The sequence below is a fragment of the Stenella coeruleoalba genome (genome assembly GCF_951394435.1).
Source record: "Stenella coeruleoalba genome assembly, chromosome: 7".
NCBI classification, from domain to species: domain Eukaryota; kingdom Metazoa; phylum Chordata; class Mammalia; order Artiodactyla; family Delphinidae; genus Stenella; species Stenella coeruleoalba.
In genome coordinates, this window is record NC_137153.1 from 101,642,968 (window position 1) to 101,662,421 (window position 19,454).

The 19,454-nt window shown below is 38.9% G+C and overlaps 2 protein-coding genes across 6 annotated transcripts in view; one reads left to right on the forward strand and one right to left on the reverse strand.

Moving 5' to 3' along the window:
* PTBP3 (polypyrimidine tract binding protein 3) overlaps positions 1-3,609 on the reverse strand; it is a 108,209-nt gene extending 104,600 nt beyond the window's left edge. For 2 of the 4 annotated variants that reach the window (XM_079928030.1, XM_079928029.1), the window contains exons 1-2: positions 3,391-3,521; positions 476-509 (exon numbers count right to left, since the gene is read on the reverse strand). In XM_079928030.1, the coding sequence (XP_079784156.1) occupies positions 476-509; positions 3,391-3,398 (42 nt within the window). In that variant the 5' untranslated portion in view covers positions 3,399-3,521. Of the gene's footprint in view, positions 1-475; positions 510-3,390 lie in introns of all 4 variants that reach the window. The other 2 variants (XM_079928032.1, XM_079928031.1) reach the window with 2 other exon arrangements.
* Positions 3,610-3,825: 216 nt separating this feature from the next.
* HSDL2 (hydroxysteroid dehydrogenase like 2) overlaps positions 3,826-19,454 on the forward strand; it is a 124,583-nt gene continuing 108,954 nt past the window's right edge. For both annotated transcript variants that reach the window (XM_079928034.1, XM_079928035.1), the window contains exon 1: positions 3,826-3,939. The gene's annotated coding sequence lies outside the window, so the exon portion shown is untranslated. The remainder of the gene's footprint in view (positions 3,940-19,454) is intronic.

Genomic DNA, 19,454 nt, shown 5'->3' on the forward strand with positions numbered 1-19,454 from the left:
TAACACCTACCTTGAAGAACTGTTTCAATTATTAGTGAAATATATGTAAAGCATCTTTTATATAATAGGAATTGAAGAAACTTTAGCTGCTATTACTATTTTATTACTCATAAATGCATCCAAGACAAGATAAAAGAAAGGACATGGCAGGAAAATAAACCAGAGCCTAGGTTACATGTAACTGCTAAAACAACAAAAGCAAATAAATACCCTGATAGTTCAAGCGAAATTTTGGGCTAAACTTTTTGTTCACATTTTATATAAACAAGATAATATTGTAACCACTCTTTATAAACACATAAAATCCAAAATTAGCTACAGGTCTACTTATGTTGGAGCTAAATAAAAATGAAAGATTATCATCATACAATAAAACAGATAATTTTATGAACAGGTGAGATGATTTCACCATTGGAAAAAAATGCCAAAACTAAGATTTAAAAATGCTTATGAAAGGATATTAAAAGATTCCTACCTTTAAACCGACTGCTATAAGATCTGTAACAACACTGTATGGAAAAAGTAAAAAGAGAAAATGGAAAACAAAGTTAGAGAACAAGTTTTAAAAAGACAGAGATAATAAGATAAAGAAAAAAAGAAAAAGCATTATAATAACAAATAATAAAAATAAGAATGTGATGAGTTGTGAAATGTTAATACAAAGAAAAGTGATGGGACAGTCTAGCAACAGCAGAGTGTAAAAGCAAAGCTTTAATAGCAATGTAAGAAACAAATAATAAATCAAATTCTCCTTTGGTATTTAGAAAAATGTAGTTGTGCTTCAATAAAATGAGTACGTGTTTATCCATTTACCTCTATTTAACAAACCCAAACCAAAACTTTAAATCACCAAAGTTCACTCTTTTAAATCACTGGTATGAATTATCGTATTTAAAGTTTTAAATGAAACAAAACCAGTGAGTGGATTTTACAGAAATAGACAGTAACTTACAAATTTGCATCTACCACCCAAAGGGCTCACCAAAATATAGCTAAGACAGTCTCTCAGAATTAAAAACACAAACATCAAACTTCAGACATCAAAGTTTTCAAAGATTTGCTTTAAAAAAAATTCTACCACATCAAAACTGTGTTTAAGTATCAGGAGGAAATGAGCACACACACACAAAAGAAAGTTGGGATTTGAGGTGGAACTAGAAAGTTATGTTGACTGGTGGTTTGTTTTTTTAACTATCCAAAATAATGAAAAAGGACCCTTTTCAGGCTATGGAAGAATGTAGAAATTTAAGTAGCCTCCTAAAAGCATAAACTGTGTTCAAAACCATATCCCGTAACACCAAGATGTAAAAAACCCACATACTTCTGCCAAGCAAAAATCCATCTCTTCCAACCCCCCAAAAAACTGTCTTCAATTAAGTTTGTCTCAACTCCTAAAAGAAAGCTATAATAAAATTCTATATATTGTTAATAACCTATGTCATCATTACTTAATAAAAGTAAACAAGTTTATGTTTGTTTAATGATGCAAACTTAATTGTTTTAAACAATAACCATGTAGAGTTAAGATTTTTTCTTTTGAAACTTAAATTTTGTTTGAAATCTAAATGTGATAACTGACATTTGTGCATAAAAAATTAGATTGTCTAATATGTACTAGGTATTGGTCCCGATGCAAAGAGTAAATCATGCTGCTACTTGAACTCCCAAATGAACTTACCTTCCAGTATGTCTTACTGCCCCACATATTTAAACCAATAAACTCATTCTTAGCTTTCAAACCACATTTAGGGTGAAGAGAAAGTTAACTTCTTAAACACTATCTGAAAGAGTAAGTCTGCACTTCACAGTTGCCCAAGAGTTTAACAGCCAAGATGCATAAGCCAAGAGTCCTCTTTCTTATCACTATAAATTTTCCAATACAAAAAGCTAGTCTGCTTCCGTATCTCAAGTCAAACCACTAGTCAAGACAATTCACTACACATAGTGAAATACTACTTCCACAGCCTTTCTCAACTGAAATATTGGTGTAATTATACAATTAAGATAGTAAAATTCTGCGCACATATAAAGTGTAATTGAAAAAGGTGGTGTGAAATGAGTTTTCAACAATGCTCTCAGAGAAGCTTCAATTAAACAATAAAAATAGATTCAATTAAATTTTAAAAATACTTTGGAGAACATAACCACCACAAATGAAATCTAAAATTGCACTTTGTCTAACGTCTGTAACAGTGTGCAATGTACATTCAAATGAGTTAATCCCATATATTATCATATAGACTTATTATAAAACTAGGATAAACGAAATCTAATGAAGGCAAAAATTGTTCGAAGATTCCATCGTCTTTACACAGTACAATTACAATCAACTATATGGCAACATGTATGCGGCTTTACTGTTCAAGCAAGTTCTGTATACTCCACAACCAAGAGGTCTCCAGAAATCTTGTCATCAAAATCAAGTAAAAGGCCAAACAAAATCTCAAGTGCATAATGAAAATAAATAAGTGGATTTGCAGGCTCTAATAGAGGTTTTTTTTTTTTGATCTTGATGCACATAGACTACGACCTTCAACTAATTCACCAAGATCCTAATCTAGTTGTTTTCTTAATCATTCAAATATCTGTCTGGTCCCACCCCATAATCCTGGGTCCCCAGAGAAATATTTATATCGGTGATCCTAAATCTTTATTTTGGCCACAGACCTCATTCACTTTTAAAGCGTTTCAAAGCTCCCCGAAAATCGCACTTATGCAATATTTTGCATACATCGCAGGGAATTCACAAGTTTCTTGGGGGGCGGGGGGTTGGTAGGGGCACGCGTCCCTGGTCACCGAGTCCAGACGCCCGGTGTACGGTAATCGGTAACAGAGCTCCCAGCACAAGCCCGGAGACCGCGTGGGACCCCGGCTCCGGGACCGGGTCGCCGTCCAGACGTGTACCTGCGCGTGCCCTAGCCGTCCGCCACTCCGCGGCCACTCGCCTCCCCGCCAGAGGAAGCTCCAGCGCCCGCCCCACCTCCCCGGTAAACAGCAACTCTCCGAGCGGGAGGACGCCCGCCCCGAGCGCCGCCTCCGCCTCCCCCAGCGCCGCGCACCATTTTCTGAGAGGAAGTGTCTGGAGGCCGGGCCGGGCTCGGCGGACCTCGGCACCCGCGGGGTGCACTGGGCTTTCCTCCGCTTCCTTGGGCGAGGGTGTGAAAAGGCGGACATTACGGGGGCACCGCGAGGGGGAAGGAGAGGCTGCGGCGGACCGCCCCTCCGGGTCTCGGGACTCCCTGAGGAGGCGCCCGGAAGCCCCGCCGTCGGGCTCGGCCCGGGCCGCTCCTTGGGCCGCCGGCGCCGCACCCGGCTCCCCCGCTCCGGCGCGTCCGGCCGAGAACCGAGAAGAAGCGGGCAAGCGCAGCCCGGTGGCCGCCAAGCACTTACCCATCCATGGCCCACACGGAGGAGCGCACAGTGCGGAGACTGACGGGCCCACCGCGAACGGAGGGAGGAGGCAGCGGCAGCAGGGCGGCTCCGGGTACCGGCAAGCTGCGCTTCTCTCGAGCTCCGGCCGGTCGAAGGTGGAAAGAGAGTGGAAAGCAGGGGCGGAGACCAGGGACGCTCCCGCCACCGCCGTGCCCCCGCCTTCCCCACCCCCCAGAGCGCGTCCCCGCCTCGCCTCACCCCGCCCCTCAGCGTCGACGCCCTCCCTGGGCCCCGCCCACAGCCGCCCTCCGGCTCGGCTCCAGGGCGCCCTCTTCCTGCGGCTGCCCTGAGACTCCTCCTCCGGGTGCCCCGCCCCGGCGCGCGCGCCCCGCCCCCGCCTCCCTCCTGCGCTCACGGGAGCGCGCGCCTTGTGCTTCCCGCTTCGCCGCCCCACCCGCGCTCCCGCGGGCTCCACCGGCCTTCCGGCTTCTGCGCCCGGGGCGGCCTAGCTTGGACACCTCCCTCTACCGGCGGGAAAAGCGTTGGGGACCCGACTCCGGAGAGTAGGTAGGAGTGTCCCGCGAGGGCCCCAGAACCGCGGCGGAATTGCCCCGGGTGGGCAAGGCTGTTGGTGGCTCGGCCCGGAGCAGGGAGGCCCGGCGCGGGCTGTGGTCTTCGGAGCCCCAGGCCTTGCAGCCCCAGGAAGCGCCAGTCACCCGCCCGGTGACCCTCACCGGCTCGATAGGTGTGGTTGGGATGAAGATGAAAGAGGGGAAAGAGACTGCCCCGAACTTGAGAATATTTGCGTTTTTATACAGTTTTAGTCTCTGAGTGCCTTTCGACCTCGACTGTGTGGGATCGAATTTATGGGAAACATTCATCGCACAATATGGAATGGCCACTGTATTGCTAGCATTTTATAAAAGTTTACACATTCTCCCTGTAAAACAACAACAAAAACCTACGAGGGAGTGCTTATTCTCGTCTTTCAGATGAAAATTTAGACATGAATAGAATGATTTGCCTACAGTTTCACACCCGCTAAAGCCCTTTCCTCTTAGTCTGAGCAAAATTAGAAGCATATAACTTAGTGGCAACTTGCTTTTTTTCCCTTTTATATTCTGTTTGGTTCCGAAATTGAATGATTTTTCAATTCGGAGATTGCCAAAACGTGAGCCACTAAACGCTGTCCTCCACCAAATTCTTAACCTCCTGAGTAGAAAGAGGGGGCCGCTCCCTCTCATCCTCATATGAAAAGCCAGTAACAAGAAGCTCAATCATCTGTCCTTGCTACTATCCCGCTTTTTAAAAGTGGGTGCTACCTAAAAGATTTAAACTGTCGATTCATCCATCATTCACTTAATATTTATTACTTACTCTGTGCCAAGCACTGCAGGGCTATCCAAGAAAATCAGGTCCCAGCCTTTGCGGTTGCATGGATTCCTCCCTTAGTTTATTTATTTATTGGCAAAACAGTTTTCAAACAGCTCAGGTATCTTATTCAGAGAGATCATTTTTAAAATACTGTATCTAACCTAAATCCCACTTTGCAAAAGGTCAAATATATTCTGTTTTGTATGTTAAATCTAATTGCAGTTGTAAATATTGCCAACTTACATTGCTAGATGGATATTAAAAATATCAGCAAGATAAATAGCTGATGTGGTCTTGCTATTGTTGTTTTGGGGATATATTCTGTTGATGAAATTTCCTTAATTTTTTTTTTTTTAGCTACACAAGTAATAATATGCATACATGCTCATTTGGAAAATTCAAACAATATTAAATATTAACAAGTTATAATTATTTTTCTTCAAAAGCCACCCACTGCCCACGATAACCAGTGTAACAATTGTGTGTGCATCCTTCCAAGACCCTCACTGGTTTTTGCTTTTCTCACGTAAAAATCCTGGAGATTTTTTTTTCATGTCAGTACTTTTCATTTACTTAATTCTTTTTAATACTGCATAGTATTTCATAATTTCATGTGCCATAATTTTATTTAACCTTTTCCAAAATAGTGGAAATTTACAGTTTCTAATTAGTCAAAATAATTAACAGTATTGCAGAGAACATCATGTATGTCTGAACATCTTTGCACACGTATAATTATATCTGAGGAATAGATTGCTAGAAGCAGAATTGCAGAACAAAGGGCATAAGCATTTTCAGATTTCATAAATATTGCCAAAATAATTCCCTAAAAGCTGAACCAATTTACTCTTTATTTTTTAAAAAAAGTTCTATTTCTCTTAGCCAATGCCTTAAGATAACTAATAAATTTCAATATTAAAAAATAACCATGAAGTCTATCTCAAACTCACTGTCCATGTTACTAACAATAACTCTGAAAAGTCTCCAGTGTAAAGTATACCTGACTAAAATGAATAGAACTATATGGTATTTCCTAAACACTTAACATCCAGTTTTACAACAGAAGCCTAGATAATCAAAAAACTACTCAGGACAGAAAACAAGGTGAAACCTTGTCCCTTCCCCTGCCTCTTGGTCATAAGTTTAAAAGACTTCTCATGGATTCAGCTCCACAGGTTTGTGAGTTTCTCTGATTCAAAAACAGTAGATAGTATGGAATTTAGTTATGCTACAACACTTTTAGGACCCTAGCTATCCCCATAATCCATATGGCATTGGAAAACAGTGGCCTTCTATAATGTCAGCAGAAGTTTCTGAGTTTCTGGAATGATCAGATATCACCCACATGACCTGGCTTTGCATGAGAGCTTTATGTTCTGTATACTGGCTTCTTGATGGCAAAGAGGATAACACATTCTTTATTTGCTAATTGCTCTATACTTTTGAAAAGTAAGACAGTTACAATAGTTTATAAATTTTCTAGCATTTAACCTTCCTGTGTTTTTATTCTAATATTTTTTCTTTTTTTTTTTAAATTCTAAGAAATTCCCCTGAAACACTTTCATCTGATAAGAGACACCCCTGCCCCCTCCATTATTATGTTTGGACAAAATGTAACCTTTGAACATTTCCCTTAAGGCATTGCAATATGCAGTGGTAGTTAACATTTAACCAGCATTATTACCCTATTCATGTTTATAGGTAAGACTTCTTAAGACAGAAAAATAATACAGAGATGCCAATATAAGTCAGAAATAACACCAGCCATTTGATGAATCTGGGAGGTGGACATTTTAATATCATTTTATCCCCTGATAAATATAAGATCATAATTGTTAACATATATATGCTAAGACACAAACATATGAAATTATACTGAGTGAAAAAAGCTAAACTCAAAAGGCTACAAACCATATGATTGCATTTATATGACAGTCTGAAAATGACAAAATGACAGAGATGGAAAACAGATTAGTGGTTGCCAGGTGTTAGGAAATGGGGGGCGGGGGGGTTGGATATGGAGCGAGAAGGAGATGAGTGTGACTATAAGGGAGTAGCAAGGGGGATTTTTGTGGTGATGGAGCAGGTCTATAGCTTGATTGTGGGGTGGGTTATACAAATCTACACATGATAAAATTGCACAGACCTTTAGACACAAGTGCATATAAAACTAGCAAAATCTGAGTAAGATTTGTTGATTGTACCAGTGTCAATTTCCTGGTTTTTTTACAGTTATTAAGATGTTACCATTGGGGGAAACTGGGTGAAGAGTACGTGGGACCTCTTTGTACTTCTTTTAAAACTTATTGTGAATCTATAATTATTTCAAAATAAAACAATAAAGAAATATTCCAAAGTGTTCCCTTAATACATGTTATTTGTTCAGTAGTCAAGCAATAGCTTCAAAGGCTTAAGAAAAATGTGTAGGTGTATAATTCATATTTTTCAGGTTCTATTAACTTAGTAGGCAGACTAGGTTATAATAGCTGACACACACTGAGTCTTCCCAGTTTGTTGTATGATGAGCCTTCCTTCAGAGTCCTTCCCAGCTGTTTGAGGAGTAGAGTTGAAAGTGTTTCCTGCATACTCACTGACCTCTCTGCCACCATGAGTTATGTCCGTTTTCCTCAGCCTGTTCCTGGCCCTGATGTAATCATTTCCATGTAAAGCTGCTAACATGACCAGTGCTTGGTTCAGGGCACTCCAACGTTTGCACTGAAGATGCTGTCTCTCGTCACTGTCCTATAGTAGCAGTTGCCAGCCCAGTTGCTCAGCTGAGGCATGGACATTGAGCAGTGGATTTTCAAGAGTAATTTTTCTTTTTACCATACTGTATCACTGAGGTCCCAACGTATCTCAAAGTTTTCCCGTTGCGGAGCACAGGCTCCAGACGCGCAGGCTCAGCGGCCATGGCTCACGGGCCCAGCCGCACGATCCCACATGCCCTGCATCGGCAGGCGGACTCTCAACCACTGCGCCAACAGGGAAGCCCTCTCAAAGTTTTTAATAAAACAGCCCTTTCCATTTTCATTCTCAGAAAATCCTTTAAGATTTAGGCATGAGTCTGGGACAAGGCCGGAGAACAATCCGAGTGATAATCACTACCCTCTTTTAAGAATCATCATTCCCCTTAAGCACTGACCTTTTGTACTTAAGACTGGTACACTCTACTCTCTACCCTGAGGGTGTGTTCTCACTTAGGAGTTTCCTTGGCCCAGCTTGGAAGTAGATCTCTTAGAAATAGTGGACAACATATCTCTTCAGAGATGCTTAAGTATATTTGATCCTGCCTGATTTCAAACTGAGGACCCTCTCGCCCATGCTCACAAAAAGAGAGGAAATTCTATTCACTACAACAAAGAACTAGAAAGGGGCACTGTTTGAGTTAGGTTAAGGAACACCTCTGAAATGAATAGTACTGTATGGTAAAGAGTGGTCTTAGAGCCAGACTAGCTAGTTTAGAATCTTAAATCTTTGTGAAGTCTGTGCAGCATTGCATTGCCCTGGCCAAGCTCATAGTGGAGGAAAACGTCCCATCCCAGCCATTGCCACCCCTAGGAGGAGAGGCTTTCCCGGGATCAACAGTTTAAAGATTCTCAATGATGAATTCTTGTGGCTACCAACCTATTCGGCTGACGCATGGACACTGAGCAGGTGAACATTGCCTTTAGTGACAACATTCTTGAGGATTCTGATACCTACCTATATTATGTGGCCAGATCAGGCCATTTTGGCACCAAGGGCTTGGCATCACACTTGTGTCAGGTGAGAAGGATGCCAAGATCCTCAATGATGGGCAGGATCACTTTGAGGTCAATATTAATGAACTCTGATGAGATAGACATCTCCTCCTACATTGGATAGACCCTTTAGAGGACACACAGGTTGGGGGTGAAGTAGACACTGCTGCCACCTACCCCTGAGAATCCCCTGTCCCCACCCCAAGGCTTCCCTCTTTTGCATCACCACCACTCCTAAACCCCCATTTCCTGATTTGTCAGAATTTTTTTAAACAAAACTTTAAAAACAAAAAAAGTTTATAAACCAGCACTTACTAAAAGTGTGAACTGGGACAAATTACCCAACTTCTCTGTGCTTCAGCTTCCTGAAGAGGGGATAATAATAGTACTTTTCTAATATCTTTTTTTTTTTCTTTTTTCTAATATCTTTTAGGGAAGGTTTAAACAGATCAATTCATGAAAAACACTTAAAACAGTGTTTAGCACATGGTAAGTGCTCAGTAAGTTTATACTTATTAATAATTATTATTTCATATTACTATTATGAGCTTACAAAGCATCAGAATTCCTTGAGAACATAATTCAAGAATCATTTGTCTGGTGAGGACTGTGAAAAGGTTTATAAATTGTTAACTAGTCCCTAACAAGGTAGGAATGGAATATGAGAATAAGAGTCTAGAAATTTTCATAGCAATTTGACAGAGAAATATTTTTCTTGAATCTAATAATAAAAGTGGATTAATATTGTGTATTTGTTTTTTATTTCAATTTTTAGTTATTTTTATTGTATTTTTACAAAAGGATTAACCCACAGAGGATTGGAAAATTTTTTTCAATGGTTCTTTACCACAATTTTAGATTTTAAGTTCAATTTTTTTGGCCATGCCATGTGGCTTGCGGGATCTTAGTTCCCCAACCAGGGATCAAACCCAGTCCCATGGCAGTGAAAACGCTGAGTCCTAACCATTGGACCCCCAGGGAATTCCCTTATGTTCAATTTTTTTTTTTTTAGTCTAGTTTTTTGTTTGTTTAATTTTTATCTCTTGGCCATGTGGCATGTGGGACCTTAGTTCCCCAACCAGGAATTGAGCCCGCATCCCCTGCATTGGAAGCACACAGTCTTAACCACTGGACCGCCAGGGAAGTGGCTTTTATGTTCAATTTTTAACTTTTTAATTTTATAAGTAATATATGAATATATTCTTTTTGAGTTTTTAATCTTTTATTGTGGAAAATTTTAAACATAAAAATAAATGGAATTGTTTAATGATCCCCAACTACCAATCACTGATAATTTTAAAATTATCAGTGTAGAGCAAGCAGTAGTTCTCAAACTTTAACATGCATCAGAATCTGCTGGAGGGCTTGTTAAACAAATTGATTGTTTCTGCTTCAGGAGTGGGGCCCAGTAATTTGCATTTCTAGCTGGTGCTGTTGCCACTGATAGTATGGGAACCAAACTTTAAGTGTCCTTGATGTAAAGGGCTAAGATTCTTCTGTAGCCACTACTTCATCAAAAGCTGTTTATTTTGCAACCCCTAACCCTACTACCCCTCAGCTTCAAGCATGTGTTTCTTGCTAAACCCAAGGCAGACTATATTCCTAATAACTTTTTTTTTCTCCTAACCTTAATGCACAGAATGTACTTTTCCACAGTTACTCTCAGGCATCTACTTTTGAGAACTGATAAGAGAATTTTTGCCTTGTCCCCTCTTCACATTGTTGCTTCATCGACCATTTTTCTCATGAGCAACTTAAGTGTCTATGAAGTTTTCTTTCTTCTCACTTGTTTTCTAAGAGTCTTACTCTAGGACTTTCTACATCAATATTCTGACATTCTTTTCTCATCTACAACATCACCCACTCTTCACCATTCCACTCAATTATTTTCTTTTAGGTAAAATTTACATACATTGAAATCTACAGTTTTTTTTTAAAAAAAGGATACATCCATGTAACCTTGTAATTTACACCTCTGGACTGCTTTTAAAGAAAAGATACTTAAGCAGTTGACCCAAAATAATTTTCTAACTATTGATTGAAATAGTTGCATTGACTAAAATAGCATTGACTTTATTATAATGGCAGTTAAATATTTAGAAACATTAGACTAGATTCTTACCCAACAGTAAACAAAATAGATTTAAAAATTAAATGTAAAAATTCAAAAGTTATTAATTTCAGAAGACAAAATCGTTTGACTATTAAAAAAAAATCCTTGTTCACAATGTGAATATAGTGCTGACTCCTGCAGCAAAGGTTCTTTGGCCAATGATATGGGAGATGCTCAAAATATTTAGTAACTGGCACTAATTGGGTATCAACCATTCGCAATTAATGTCCTTAAACTACTAGTAGGGCCAAACCTTTGTATATTAGCGGGATACCAGCATGGATATAACTTCACGACAGTGGGCAATGTGGCAAAGACTCAGTTGTATCAATAACTTTCTATGTACCTTCATTTCTTAGCATGCCATGGAATTTACCCTCTATCTGAATCAAATGCATCATCTACATATCAAGCCTCTCTGCTCTTTTCTCATTAGCCCAAGACAATTAAAGTGGCACTAATGGGTAGGAAAGCAAATAGAAATACAAACATTGGCTCTAAATTCACATGGTAGTACTTTGTTGTGAAAGTTATCCACCTGATCTGGAGTATCATTATAAGATATTTTAGATGTTATAAACACAAATGTGACAAATTGAAACATTGTTGCAGAAAACCCTCAGACCTCCATGAATGTAGTCACAGGCCTATTTAAGAAACATTTGCCTGAAACAGTTCTCAAACTTGAGTCATTCCAATACCAGTTCCATAATTCTTACTCTATCCATGTACCATCTTCACTCTTGTTTACTTAACATTTTTCTTTAAATCACCTCACTTTTTTACCTCAATATTTTTATTTTAAGATTATTTTCTTTTATATCACTATCATAAATGGAAAAACCACGATCACTTGCCATAAGAGCTGTCATAAATAAAAACAAATACAGTGAAAACAGAAAATGTTATTAAATTCTACCTAGATACTATTATCTACTGAAGGTTCTGGACCAGAGGCCTATCTCTCCTTTTAATAAAAAGGGAGAGGGACTTCCCTGGCACTCCAGTGGTTAAGACTGCACTTCCACTGCAGGGGGTGTGGATCCCTGGCTGGGGAACTAAGATCGTGCATGCAGCAAGGCATGGCCAAAAAAAATTAAACATTAAAAAATAAAATAAAAAGGGAGATTACCAACAAAGTATTGATGTAAGAAGTATACTGGCACCAAAGCAACTATACTCTGATAAAAATTGATTAAAAAGAAAAAGTATACTAGCACCAAGAGGAAACTTTTCTTCTGTCTCTGTAACCGAGCAGGACACTATGGGGCCTTCCAGGACAGACCCCACCCGCATATCCTCTGCTTTAGCTCCTCTCTGAAGTACCCAGATAATAGTGTTTGGGGAGTTCCCTGGTGACCTAAGTGGTTAGGATTCGGGGCTTTCACTGCAGTGGCTGGAGTTCAATCCTTTGTTGGGGAACTGAGATCCCACAAGCCGAGTGGCCAAAAAAAAATAGTATCTGATGCACATTTCCTGAGTTGTTTTACAGATGCTAAAACCACCATCAAATGGAAGAAAACTACTTGATGATCATGAGCATAGCCCCCAGACCTGCTGGCACGTAAGGATTAATAATGTTGGCCCCTGTGACACTGCCCTGTTACCTCACCATCAACCATTCAGAGAATGTGCACGAGCTGATCAGAGACCCTGCGACCACCCCCAACCCTCACCTTGCCTTTAAAAATGCCTTGCTGAGGGCTTCCCTGGTGGCGCAGTGGTTGAAGGTCCGCCTGCCAGTGCAGCGGACTCGGATTTGTGCCCCGCTCCGGGAGGATCCTGCATGCCGCAGAGCGGCTGGGCCGCTGGGCCTGCGCGTCCGGAGCCTGTGCTCCGAGGCGGGAGAGGCCACAACGGTGAAAGGCCCGCGTACCGCAAAAAAAAAAAAAAAAAAAAAAAAGACTTGCTGAAACCCATCGGGGAGCCCCGGTGTTTTGAGCACTAGCTGTCCTAAATTCCTTGCTGGGCGCCCTGCAATAAACGCTTCACTTTCCTTCACACAACCTAGTGTTGGTAGATTGGCTTTATTGCATGTGGGCCAGCAGACCCAAGTTTGGCTCAGTGACATTTCCAGCTTTCTAAGAATTTCATCAGGTAGATATTCAATTTAACAAATCAAGTAGATGTTGAATTTTGGCATTTGAAATGATCTTGGTAATGGGGTATATGATTGTGAGATAATGGTGTAGCTTTTCTCCTTATTTCATTTAATGCAGCAAATTATTTTCATAAATTTCTTCATGTCAGGCCATTTTGCATTCACAGAATAAACCCTACTCTGTCAAGGTACATTTTAAAAAATACATTGGTACATTTGTTTTGCTAATATTTTTTATTACGGTTTTAATATCTCTATTAATAAATGGGATCACTTTAGAGTTTTTTGTGGTCTCTCTGTACAGTTTTGGTATCAGAATTCTGACAACTTCCTCGGGTAAATTAGAAGACCTACTTTTCGTTCTAGTGATGATTATCATTAAATTTTAAATAATATACTTAAATCATCAACTTCAGAAGCAAAAATGTATTCAATTCAATGTACTCCACTCTGAGAAATGAAAGAAAATAGCCCTCCACTAACTCTCTCCCTTCTTTATAGTCAGTTTTGCCAGGGGATTATTATTTTCACATTATGTAAATTTTCTATGGAGTCATAATCATCACATTTTATAAATAATTACACTTATTTAGACATAACTGACAGTGTTGTGCTTTTTAAATTCATCTTCCAGTTAGTAGAATAAATTTTCAAGATTTTTTTTAGATGGGATCTTGGGTTATCTGTTTCCTGAGTCCTTACAAATTTTATTACTTATCTAAGGTAAAACTTAAGTGGATGAAGAACTATTGAGTCACTCCCCAGAAAACTCTCTAGCTATAGCCCTTCTCTCCTTCAGCATCATTAAACTATGGTGGAAAAGACTGACGCCAGTCTTTTTCCTTCTGTATAAACTATTTCTTTGGGCAGATACTTGGAAAAGTTTTTCTTCATCTTTGAAATTTAGATAATTATTTAGGATATGTCTTATTTTGAATCATTATTAATTTTTCTAGAAACAATCTTATGGGCAATTCTCAGACCTCATCTAAATCAAACCATCTGCAGAAGTTGACAGTTCCCTCCTCCCTGATACACTTTCTTCACTTGGTTCTCAGGACACTGCATTTTTGTTATGTTTTTGTACTTCTATGGCCACTCCCATCTTCCTTCCTGGTTCTGAACTCAAGGCATTCAGATACTTTCAAGACTCAGTCTTTGACCTTCTCTTACTATACTTACTCTCTTGATACAGTTTCAAGGTTTTAAATATCATCTATAGCCTGATGATTACCAAATTTTTTTCTCTAGCCTTGAACTCTTCCTTGAACATCAGATTGGTAGTTCCTAGTTGGGACCAGTCAGGTTCCCATCTCAGAGCCCTTTGTACCTTCTGTTCCCTCTTCCTGGAATGCTTTTCCCCACATGGTTTGCTCCTTCCTATCCTTCTTCACATGTCACTTTCCCACTAAGACCTTTCCTGACCATTCTATTTGGAATGGGAAATCATGCATACTCACCCTACTATCTCTCCTCCTCCCTGCTTTATTTTTCTCCTTACTCTAACATGTATAACTTACTCTTTTTATTTATTGTTCATCTCCCTTTGCTAAAATGTAAAATCAGGTAAAGCAGTGATATTTGTGTGTGTTTGTTTGCAGATGTATTCTTAGCAACTAGAACAATGCCTAGCACATAGTAGCCAGTATCTTATTAAATGAATACAAGATACAGGTTGTACCTGGCAGAGACAATCTTTCTTTTGATTTGGAAATTATTTACTGTATTCAATTTGTATTAAACTTGTTCTATTTTCTTCCTTAGCATTACTAACTAGTTATTTATTGGTCTCTGATTGATCGTTTCCTTATTTTTATTTAATGTCATATGTTTTTTTCCCTTAATATTGTGTATGATTTTCTCAAGCCTATTCTTTCCAACTATAACTCAGATTTCTATAGTATTATTTTGATTCCTTACTATTTTTAATGTGTTTTAAAATTATATAATTTAATTTTTCCCTTTATTCTTTCACTAGCTCTGCCAGCTTTTTTCTTTTTTCATCTCATTATTGTCTTACATACATACTTTTTTTGGTCATGCCATGCGGCATGTGGGGATCTTTAGTTCCTCGAACAGGATTGAACCCACCCCCCTACAGTGGAAGCATGGAGTCTTAACCAATGGACTGCCAGGGAAGTCCCATATTTACATTTGTTTAATTGAAGTATAGTTGATTTACAATGTTGTGTTAGTTTCTAGTGTACAGCAAAGTGATTCATATACGCACACATATGTATTCTATACATATATATAAAATATATATATATATATATATTCTTTTTCAGATTCTTTTCCATTATAGGTTATTACAAGGTACTGAATATAGTTCCCTGTGCTATACAGTAGGTCTTTGTGTTCATCTGTTTTATGTATAGTAGTATGTATCTGTTAATCCCAAACTCCTAATTTATCCCTTCTCCTTTCCTCTTTGGTAACCATAGGTTTGTTTTCTGTCTGTGAGTTTGTTTCTGATTCATAAAGAAGTTCATTTGTATCATTTTTTTTTAGATTCCACATATAAGGGTTATCATATGATATTTGTCTTTCTCTTTCTGATTTACTTCACTTAGTATGATAATCTCTAGGTCCATGCATGTTGCTGCAAATGGCATTATTTCATTTTTTATGGCTGAGTAATATTCCATTGTGTATATATACTGCATCTTCTTTATCCATTTATCTGTTGATGGACATTTAGGTTGCTTCCATGTCTTGGCATTGGGGTGTGTGTATCTTTTTGAATTAGAGTTTTCTCTGGATATATGCCCAGGAGTGGGATTGCTGGATCATATGGTAGTTCTATTCTTAATTTTTTGAGGAAACTCCATACTGTTTTCCATACTGGCTGCACCAGTTTACATTCCCATCAACAGTGTAGGAGGGTTCGCTTTTCTCCACACCCTCTCCAGCATTTATTATTTGTAGACTTTTTAATGATGGCCATTCTGACTGGTGTGAGGTGATACCTCACTGTAGTTTTGATTTGCATTTCTCTAGTAAATAGCGAAGTTGAACATCTTTTCATGTGCCTGTTGACCATCTGTATGTCTTCTTTTTTTTTTAAACAATTCACTTTAAAAAAAAATTATTTATTTTAGGCTGCATTGGGTCTTGGTTGCTGCGTGCAGGCTTTCTCTAATTGCGGTGAGCAGGAGCCACTCCTCACCGCGGCGAGCGGGCCTCTCATTGCGGTGGCCTCCCCCGCTGCGGAGCGCAGGCCCCAGGCATGCAGGCCTCAGCAATTGTGGCTCACGGGCTCCAGAGCGCAGGCTCAGCAGTTGTGGCACACCGGCCCAGCTGCTCCGCGGCATCTGGGATCCTCCCAGACCAGGGCCCGAACCCGCGTCCCCTGCATTGGCAAGCGGATTCTCAACCACTGCGCCACCAGGGAAGCCCCATCTGTATGTCTTCTTTAGAGAAATGTCACTTTAGGTCTTCTCATTTTTTAATTGGGTTGTTGTTTTTTTGATATTGAGCTGTATGAGCTGTTTGTATATTTTGGAAATTAATCCCTTGCCAGTTGCATGGTTTTCAAATACTTTATTCCATTCTGTGTGTTGTCTTTTTGTTTTGTTTATTGTTTCCTTTGCTGTGCAAAAGCTTATAAGTTTGATTTGTTTATTTTTGCTTTTATTTCTTTTGTCTTGAGAGACAGCCCCCAAAAAACATTGCTACAATTTATGTCAGAGAATGTTTTGCCTACATCTTACCTATATTTTAAAATCTCATGTTTCATGGAGTCCTTGTTTAATTACCTAAATAGGGCAAAGAAGTATTTTGCCCAAAGGTTTCCTCTTATCCGTGTTTGTTCTTCTTTAAAAGTACAATTCATATGTTTTCACATATTATATTCTTCTACTTCATTTGTGATTGTTGTTTTTGGCATGGGTTTCTGCTAGAATTGTTTTTCCTTGTCTGTGTAGGGCAGGGAAGGGTGCCTTATTTTTGCGTGATGGTAGTTCTATTCTGATATTAAATTTACTAAAGAATAGTGTGAGTCATTGAGAGATCATAAATCTCTCCACTTACCTGTGAATTATTGAAATTTTTTTTTTTTTTTTTTTGCTTTTGATTCAGCTAGAGGGCTAGATATCAGTGGTTTATATTCTCGTTTCACCTTTCAACTACTTGGTGGGTATAGTGGAGGGGGAGTGACTATGTCAGGGTTCAGTTCAGTAGACTACCGGCAAGTAAGGTATGCCTTCTCTCAACACCTTTTCACAAAATACTTTGAATATTCTGCTAAGTACCCACATTTGGTTGGGCACCTTTCCCTCCACTCTTTTTTTTTTTCCTTCACTCTTACTAAGTTAAGAAGGTCCTCCTCACAGAGGACTGGTTCTATTCTATAACATACGATATAGCACAATTAAATATACATGTGTGTAGGCATGGGTAGGTATATATACTTATATTTCCAAGCTTTACCTGCTGAGAAGGCCGAACAATGACACATCATTAACTTATGCCCACATTTTAGTTTCTAAATACTGTTCCCCAGTAAAAAGAACCAGGACTCCTCAGAGAAGTCATTGTTTCCAGGGCTGCAGAAGCAAAAATACTAAATGAGCCTAGAGTATCTTGAGGCGCTAAAAAGTAAAGAAGTACTTATAAAATGATAGGGACATGCCAAAAGGGCACAGGGGTCTACTGAAAGATCTCCTGGTGACCAAAAGGGAAATAGTTTGAGCAACAAAATAAATAACAATAGTATTGTATAACCCATAAAGTAAAATAACCATGAGCCAATACTGATACAAATAAATAGTTGAAGAAACAAATAAGTGAAGGAAAAGGGATAGCTCTTCCTTACAGATGAATTCTAATTAACACACATAGACAGAATATGGGAAATAGAAAACCATTGTTAGAGTAATTGCTGCAGACAAGATCCACCAATGGATGCTAAAATTAGCAAAATTTTAAGAATAGGATGGCATAGTCTCAAAGTATCTCTCCTGAGATATTTATTAATTATAAAGAGAAAAATAGTAATCTTGCAGTAAAGAAACTCAGCAGATACCATCTTAGCTAAGCAATCAAGGTTAAAATTAACAGTAATATGACATGTTGACATGAACTCCTGATAGACTGCACTGACAAGGTTACATTGCTCCTATGGTATTTTGGCCAAAAATACATAACTCAATCTAATCCCAAGAAAACACTAGGCAAACTTGAAATCAACAAAATATTTTTTGTTTGTTGCACTCTTTAAGATCGTCAGTATCATGAAAGACAAAGACTGATGAAGTGTTACAGGTTGGAGGTTACTAATGAGACACAACTAAATGCAATGTGAGATACTGCAACAGAAAAGGGACATTAGTGGATAAATGGATAAAATACAAATGATATTTGTTTTCTGTTGTTGTGTAACAAATTACCATGTGCAAATTTAGAAGCTTAAAGGAATACACATTTGTTATCTCAAAGTTCTGTAGATCAGAAGCCCACGTGGGCTTGACTGGGTCTCTCCTTAGTCTCACAATGCCCAAGTTAAGGAATTGGCCAGCTGAGGCTTTTATCTCGACTGTCTGGGAAGAGTCAGCTTCCAAGCTCTTTCATTGTTGTTGTAAGAATCCAGTTCCTCATGAATGTAGACCCAAGATCCCTGTTTCCTTGCTGGCTGTCAGCCAGGGATTCTTGAGGCTACCTGTGTTCCTTCTTAGGTGGCCCCCTCCATTTTCAAAGCAGCACTGGTGAGGCTAGTCCTTCTCGTATTTTGAATTTCTCTGACTTCTTCTGCCTTCCTTTTCTGCCATCAGCCAGAGAAAGCTTCAGCTTTTAAGGGCTGTTATCTGAGTCAGGTAATCTCCATTTTCTAAAGTCAGCTAATGTGGAACTTTAATTACATCTGCAAAATCCCTTCCAAGCATACCCACAATTAGTGTTTACAAAACCAGGGAATGGGAATATTGTTGGAGGGAAAAACCTCTAGAATTCTGCCTATCACACAAATAAAGTCTGTAGTTTATTTAATAGTATTGAGTGATTTAATTTCTTAGTTCTGATAATTGTATTCTGGTTATACAAGAGATTAACATTAGGGGAAGCTAGACAGAGGGTATTCAGGAATGCTCTGTAGAAATTTTACAATTTTTCTGAATGTCTAAATTTTTTTCAAAATAATTTAATACATAAATTATTAAGCATAATAATAAAATGACCACCAAGGAGAACTTGATTTCAAAGGCAAAACTGAAGGTCCTTTTATGTCCTTTTCTAATCCCATTTCTGATTTCTCCCACCCCAGTGTAAAGAGTGGTAATCCTATACCCTTGCTTTCATTATAGTTTTAAGACATTTGTGCAAATTCCTAAACCATAAGAACTTTATATAAATGGTTGAATATTTTAATATTCTTCTGCCATTTGTTTTTTCACTCAATATTATGATTCTGTGATCAATTCCATGTAGTTCATTAATTTTCAATGCTGTGCAGTATTTCTCTATGAGAATATGCCACAATTTATCCATTCTCTTGATTGATATTTGAGTGGTTTCTAGCTTCTCCTTGTTGTCGTTGTGTTATTATAAATATTTTTTCTCTGAATATTCTTGTACCTATCTCCTGAGGCACTTACAGAGATTTCTCTAGGTCCTACAGGCTAGGTTATATGTTCAGGAGTGGAATTGCAGAGTCATGGAATTTGCTAATCTTCATCTTTACTTTGTTTCCAATGTGATTTTATTAATTTTCACTACCACTATTATCAAGTGTTTGAGAGATCCAATTGCTCATACTCTC